At 55.9% G+C, this 7,297-nt stretch overlaps 1 protein-coding gene across 1 annotated transcript in view; it reads right to left on the bottom strand.

The window, feature by feature from the left end:
• RYR1 (ryanodine receptor 1) overlaps positions 1–7,297 on the bottom strand; it is a 138,629-nt gene that overhangs the window by 7,254 nt on the left and 124,078 nt on the right. Inside the window, exons 91-96 of the mRNA XM_045292707.1 lie at positions 6,934–6,937; positions 6,746–6,816; positions 6,064–6,214; positions 4,670–4,756; positions 3,896–4,147; positions 2,670–2,800 (exon numbers count right to left, since the gene is read on the bottom strand). Coding sequence (XP_045148642.1) covers positions 2,670–2,800; positions 3,896–4,147; positions 4,670–4,756; positions 6,064–6,214; positions 6,746–6,816; positions 6,934–6,937 — 696 coding nt within the window. The remainder of the gene's footprint in view (positions 1–2,669; positions 2,801–3,895; positions 4,148–4,669; positions 4,757–6,063; positions 6,215–6,745; positions 6,817–6,933; positions 6,938–7,297) is intronic.

A 7,297-nucleotide genomic window follows, 5' to 3' on the forward strand; every position in this document is an offset into this window, starting at 1 on the left:
GAGAGAGGCTGGGGCTTGGGATTGGAACCAGGGCGTGTGAGAACCCACCGTGCCCAGGGAAGTCAGTTCCGACTCACAGTCACCCTCCAGGAGCAGAACTGGCTCCTCGGGTTTCAAGGACAAAGTAGCTGCTAGCCCTGGTGGCATAGTGGGTTATGTGTTGGGCTGCTCCCCACAAGGTCAACAGTTTGAAACCATCAGCCCAGTGGTGGGATTAACATGATAACCAGCTCACTGCCGTAAGTATAAGCTTTACAGATTAAAAATTTATACTTGGAAAGGTAGTTTATTAGAAAACTACCATATATAAGTTTTACAGATTAAAAACATATATGGAAAGGTAGTTTTATGATTTCATATAGTTAATACTTAAATAAGAACAATAAAAGAGGTACGCATTAAAAAAGAGGAATATAAATTTGTGATGCCCACATCACGTGGGGCACCCAGCCGCCCACCTGGGAGAGCCCTGATTACAAGTGCCATTTTAACAACCTATTTGCCAAACTCAACAAAAGATTAGGTATCCGTTCTGCAGAACGGTGCAAACTGACTGAATCCCACCACGGCACCATCCCCTCTTAGGGAGAAAGCCTTAACTTTCCATTCCTGGAAAGAGTTAGTCTCAGAAACCGGCAGGGGCAGTTCTGCCCTGGCCATAGGGTGGCTGTGTTTCAGAATCAACTGGAGGGCAATGAGTTTTTAACCAAAAGGTCAACTCTTCGAGGGCCAATCTTAAAGGACCCAGAATGCTCTCAGTGCCTATGAGTGACTTAACAGCCTCAAATCTGGCATCTTTATCTGAAAGAGCTTGTTCCTTTTAATATAAAATAGATTGACTTATAGACAGCAGGAAAGACCTTCGTCACTGATCCCATAAAGAATTTTGTGGGTGAAATCTCGGGCGTGGGGAGGCAGGGACAGGGAGTGGTAAGGCATGGGAGATTTGGACGGAACCTGCACAACAGAATACCTGCGATCTTGTGAGACTACATTTCCCAGAAACCCTTGCTCCTCCAGGGGAACTTTCAAAAAGAACTTCCTGCTTCTCTGGAGTGCGCACGTTTTAAAGTCTTTTTTCGCGTGGGCGGGTAAGGATTAACATTAGAGAGCAGGACATGCAGGCTGGTGGGGTGACTTTTCTTCTCTTTCTCTTGGCAAATTCGTAATAAAACTTTTCTAAGCGGACCCTCTTCTCCTCCTCCTCCTCCCAAAAAAGAAGGGTAGCTGTTCAAACCCCCAGCCCCTCCCAGGGAGGAAGAAAGCCTCTGGGCAGTTCTCTGTGCAGGACAGTCGCTTGTAGTGGCACTGACTACAAAGCCTGGGGTGGGGGTGCCTGTCGGAATCCACTAGATGTAACCAACAATTCTGGGGAAAGTTCCCCCCTTAGGAGAGGTTTCCTTTGCGATGGCAAGTGGCCGTTGTCAGCAGCACACCCACTGCCTTTCAGTCCACTCACAGGAGGGACTCCATGGGCCACAGCAGAATTGCTCACGGGGGCTTCTTAGACTGCCATCTTTCTCCCGCAGAGCAGAGGGTGGCTTTGAACCTTCAAGCTTGCGGTTTGGCCCATGGTGCCACCAGGGCTCCATGGTCCGCATAGGGTGGATTTTTAAAGCAGTCACTCTAGAAATCTAACAGCCGACTTGGCAGAGGAGAGGAGAGAGCAGACTGGGGAGGGGCACTCTCTAAGGACAGAGGCTGCTGCCCAGCCTGGGGTCCAGAAACTCCGAGGAGCCTGGCTGAACAGGGAAGCAGAGACCCGGGCTTCCCCCAGGGCCAACAAAGAGACCCTTCCTAAGAGCTGGTACCCCAGATGTGGCCTTCCAGCCTCCTAAACAGAGAGCATCACTTAATCTCCCCGAAAACTCCCCACCTCAGTATTTGCTATTGCCACACAAAGAAGCTAGTGGATTATGTGCTGGGCTGCTCACTGCAAGATCAGCAGTTGGAACCCATCAGCAGCCCCCTGGGAGAAAGACGAGGCTTCCTGTTCCCGTCAAGAGTTCCCTGGAAGCTCACTGCCAGAGTCCATTCTGACTCAGAGCGATCCTCTAGGGCAGGGCAAAACTGCCCTTGTGAGTTTCCGGGGAGGCTGTAACTCTTTTTTTCCCCTTCAAGGCTGTAACTCTTACAGGACAGAGTAGAGAGCCCTGTCTCCCTCCCCTGAGCTCCTGGTGGTTGTGAGCTGCTGACTGCCCTACACTGACCAGTCCACCCCCAGGGGGATTGTCCTGTAAGGAGCTGCAGCGGGGCAGCTCTGCAATGTCCTGTCGTGCCCCTGAGTTGGAATGAACTGGAGCTAGTAAGTTCGGTTTTTTAAAAAATAAATTAGGACAGAGGGTGGGGGAAGTATAGGTGATGCCCAGAGACCCTCCCCAGTGCCCATCTGTGCACACCCCACCTGTTCCCTAAGGCCCCTTTCTATTCAAAATTATTTCGGATTTTCCACTCTGCGCATCTGGGTGAGGATCACAGGGAAGGTAGGGCCAGGTTCAGGGCGTGAATCAGAATATCCGCCCCTGCCCCCTCACTTTTAATGTGAGGAGCATGTGTGTACTTTGGGGGCACAGAGGCTTAGGTCCCAGCAGGGGCTGGAGAGCCAGTGTTGGGGCCCAGACCCGCGTTCCCCAGACCCCCCGCCCCCCGAGGTGGGGGCGGGGCCGTACGGCGTGTTGAGCACCAGGCGGTCCCACTGGCCCTTCACATCGTCGTCCTCGGGCTGCTCCGTGATGTAGAGGCCGTCGAATTCCAGCTTGCGGGCCAGCTCCTTCTCCCGCTTAAAGATCACCAGGGGCACCTAGGGTGGGGGAGGGAGAAGGGCCGGGGAGGGGGCGAGTCAGGCGGCCCAGCGAGCTCACTGCAGACCCCGCGTGCGACTCCAGAGGAACATCCCAGTTGGGCTGAGCGGTACGGCGGGGAGGGGGTGGAGTCATCGGGGGCGGGGCAGGAAGGGGGCGGAGCTGGTAGCGGTGGAGAGAAGCGGGCAGTGGGTGGGAAAGGAAGGGGGAGGAGCCACTGGAGGGGTGGGGTAGGGGAGGGGGAGGAGCAGAAGGGTGGGGCGGGTGGGGAGGAGCCACAGGAGGTGGGCCAGGGAGGGGCTCAGCAGGCTGGAGATGGGGTGGAGCAGGTAGGGGGTGGAGAGAGTAGGTAGCCGAGGAAGAAAGGGGTTGGAGCTGTCAAGGGGGGTGAGACAGGGAGGGGAGAGGAGCGGGGATGGGAGGAGCCATCAGAGGGGTGGGACATGGTGGGGGCGGAGCAGCCAGAGGTGGGCGGGAAGGGGGCGTCACGGGAGCGGGTCCTTTAGAGGCAGAGGACAAGCCTAATACTGCCCAGGGTTTCTCCAGTGCCAGCGGTCTGAGCTCAGACCCTAAGAGCGAGTAAAAGGGCCGGCAGGGGAAGAGGGGTGGAAATGCGGCAAAGCACTCCAGACAGAGAGCCGCATCACCAAAAGTTCGGAGTCACAAGTCATCCGGTGGACAGGTGTCAAGATGCACTACCTTGTAGTGAGATCTCAAGGAACCCAAGAGAGGTCTCCTAACACTATATCTGAGGTCAGCCTCTCCCTCCACCCCCAACCCCGCCCGCTTAGCACCCATGTTCTATCAGGGAGCCCCCCACACACAGATTGTGATTCACCAACTGACCACCCACCGTGCAGCAAATGCAATGGTTTCCAATTAAAAATCAAGAAGTCCAAACAGCGAGTGGACAGCACCCACATCCTCAGCTCGGACCTACATCCATTCCCAGTTTGACCAGCATCCTTACTGAAGACCCAGTCCTGTAACCAGTTCCTCAGCCTTCAGCCCATCTGGCCACTGGACCCTTCCTCTGGGCCCAGCCCTGGCCCTCCCCTCCCAGCCCTTGCGTGAGCGCTGCACCTTGGACCCACCTTGAGACAGTTGTAGCCAATGATACAGAGGAAGGCCACCAGTGTGTGCAGCAGGCTCAGGCAACGCAGGGCAGGCTCCATGTAGCCCGTGCTTTCCTCCAGGAAGTAGTAAACCATGTTGTCATCCTCGTCGCCCTCGGCCTCCTCCCCGGCCCCTGAGCCCCAGCCAGAGCCGCCACCAGAGCCTGCGCCAGACGTGTCCCCTGCTGCCGAGCCCTCGATGTCTTCCTCCCCCGGAGGAGAGTCTGAGACCTGACGCAGGGAGAGTTCTGTTGGCACGGTGTCCTGGTCCTCGCACCTGACCTTGCCCTACTCAGAACCCCCTAGCGAAACGAATTGCTTCCTTTGAGGCAGAGCCTTGTCAGTCTTCGTGAGACTGTCAATCAACATCAAGGGGCGGGCGTAAGACCTAAGCTAACAAATCAGACTCTGTCCTGGGTGTTTGTATGCTGAACTGACAGGCAAAGTCCTGGGGTTGATTGGCTTTGATCTTGAAAACCTAAAGCAGGGGTGTCAAACTGGCAGCCCCCAAGAGAGAATTTTTTTGTGGCCCACAATGCTTTGAAATAAAATGTAATGAGGGAATTTGCACATGGTGGAGCTGGGCACGTGGCCAAGGCTGGTTCCAGGTGAAACCAGAGACCCATACTCCCCTCCTCAGGGTGAGCCAGGTGTCCAGGCCAAGCCCACCCAACACCTGTCCCGTCCCTGCCACAGCAGAGCCTCCTACCCCATGGCCTGGCTGAGAGGAACCTCATGCTCAGGACTGGTTACCTTATAAAAGAGCAAGATGAAGTTGATGGCAAATGCCAAGAAGAGAGCAAGGAAGCGCAGGGTGTAAAAGTTCCGAGAAAGGTAGTTCTAGATGAGGGGGGAGAGAGAGAGAAAGAACCAGCTCACCGTCCACGATCCATCCCATCATCACCCACAATCAAAGTATCTGCACCCTCAACACCTGGTCCCAGGTGGATGACCCACTGAGTACTAGTGTAGACTGAATAGGAGTCCTGGTAGTGTAGTGGTGACAGATTGGGCTGTTCACTGCAAGGTCAGCAGTTTGAAACCACCAGTTGCTCCATGGGAGAAAGACGAGGCATTCTACGCCCATAAAGACACAGTTTCAGAAACCCACAGAGTCCACCTTGTCTTGTAGGGTCACTAGTAGTCCGAATCGACCCGATGGTAGTGGTTGGGTGAGTGTGGACTGGGGCCTGGGTTCAGTGTTTTCCATCCACTCTGTATGTCCAAAAGAACTTTGTCCCATGGGCTTTCAATGTTGGATTTTGGTGGGAGGGGGTCGTTAGACTTATTGGACTCAAATCCCCAGCCTAGTAGTGTGTCACCCAGAGTCCTTTATGGACCGGAGCTTGTCTGAATCTCATCACCAGCCTAGGAAGTAGGGCCTACTATGCACTGCCCTTTTTACAGATGACGAAACTGAGGCTCAGGGAGGTCAAGTGTCTTGCCCAAGGTCAGAGAGCCACAAAGGGACAGATCTGAGGTTTGAACCAGGTCCACACTGTCAACTACTCTATGCTGCTGCCACAGGAGGTGCCCCGGGGGGGGGCGGCGGGGCAGGGGGGGGCAGCTTCCATTTTTCCTCTCCCTTTTTCTCTTTCCCTTTGACCCTGCGGCTTGATTTGGCCCCTGAATTCTAACGGAACCCCCTTCTTTCCAACATGGCCATGTGAGACTGGAGTGGAGAAAGGATGCAGAGAGCCTGGGCCCTGCCCGCCCACCCACATGTCCTCCCTTCTTCTGGGCCTGGGTGAGGAACTCTGGGAGCTCAAGCCCCAGTTCTTGCCCCTGGAGGGTGACAGAGGGGCTTGGACTAGAAGGCTCCTCCTTGCAAGAACTAGGACGACAGCCTCAGCTGGAATGAGCAGCAGCCGAGGATGGATCCAGGTCAGGAGGGGTCTACCCAGGCAGGTGGTCCCAGATGAGCAACGGTGTGGAGGTGGCATGAGGATCATAAGCAGGGAGGTGATGGAGAGTTGATGGAGGGCCACCAGAAAATGCTGCCAGGGGCTCATGTCCTTGCCCTCTCCCCCAGCCTGGCTTCTTCTCAGAGATGCAGCTGGCATGTGTGGAGCTTAAGGGGAGGTGGGTGTAGAAGGCAGGCTCTCCCTGGGGGAGGCAAGTTCAATGTGCCCCTGTGGGATTCTCACCAAGAACTTCACCCTCTGCACTTCTAGTTCTTCCCAGAATTCCATGCCACCACCCTTGGCGTCCTCCTTCTTTGAAGTGGGTGGAGGAGGTGCCGCCTTGGGCGGTTCTGGTGGGGGCTCGGGGGCTTCTTCCTTCTCTCCGTTCTCGGCGCTGCAGGGCATGACACACGGAAGGTCAAGAGGTGGGCAGGCAGTGTGCTCATTCATTCATTCAAAACCATCACTAGGGACCCGGCCCACATCTGGCCCAGAACTGGGTGGTACCAGGGTCATCGGGTGCTAAGATAGCTCTGTTCTCATTGGAGGCAGGCTGGTCACCAAGCCATGATTGCCCAGAGTGGCCAGGGTTGGGCTGGAAAAGTCCCAGGGGTTGTGGGAGACCAGAGATGACGTCTCTTCATCTCAGGAGGGATGTCAAGGGTGGCTTCCTGGAGGAGGTGAGTAAGGATGCAGGGGACTGGGGTAAAGCTTGGGGGCAGGTGGTCCAGGCCATGAAACAGAACATGCTGAGGCTAGGAGGTGAGTGGGGGTGGGCGGGCACTCATCCCTTTCAGTGACCCCTTCCTCTGTGCTGGGCTGAGTGATGTCCAGGACCCCCTCTGGCCCAGACCTCAAGGGACTCTGTCTATGAGGAAGGCAATGATATGAAGGCTAGACCTCTGAGGCCCCCAAGGCCACTCACTCGGCTTTCTCTGGCTCGGGCTCTGCCTCGGGCTCTGGTTGTGGCAGCACCTCCTCTTCCTCTCCTTCCACCTGGGGGTGGGGCAAGCATCAGAGCACTCCAGCCCTCACCCCAAGCACTCCCCCCTCCACCTTTCTGTTCATCCCACCCCGCTTTCTGTTCATTTCCCTGGTCAATCTAAGCCTCACCTCCCTGCAAGGGAGAGAGAACATCATTCCCATTATACAGAGGGGAAACTGAGGCTCGGAGGTGCTTGTCATGCCAAAAGCATTGTACAGGGACAGGTGACTCAGTTACAGGTGTCGTCGGGACTTCTTAACCCTCCGTAACCCTGTGCGCCTCTGAGGGTCTGTCTCCTCCAGGGTCCCTGGCCCTCTCGTGTCCTCCTGGTGCTTGGTCCTTTTCTCCCCACCGTTGGTCTTTGGGTCTCTGCTCTCCCAGGGGGCCTATCCCCAGGGCTCCCTCTCAGCACCTTCACCACTCCCCGCGCCATCTCCCTTTGATCTTGCTTCCGTCAAGTCACCTCCACCCCCCCACCCCCCCCCCCCCCCC

Source organism: Echinops telfairi, unplaced genomic scaffold, assembly GCF_000313985.2.
Source record: "Echinops telfairi isolate 266 unplaced genomic scaffold, ASM31398v2 ScPeMD7_655;HRSCAF=1070, whole genome shotgun sequence".
In the NCBI taxonomy this organism is placed as follows: Eukaryota; Metazoa; Chordata; class Mammalia; order Afrosoricida; family Tenrecidae; genus Echinops; species Echinops telfairi.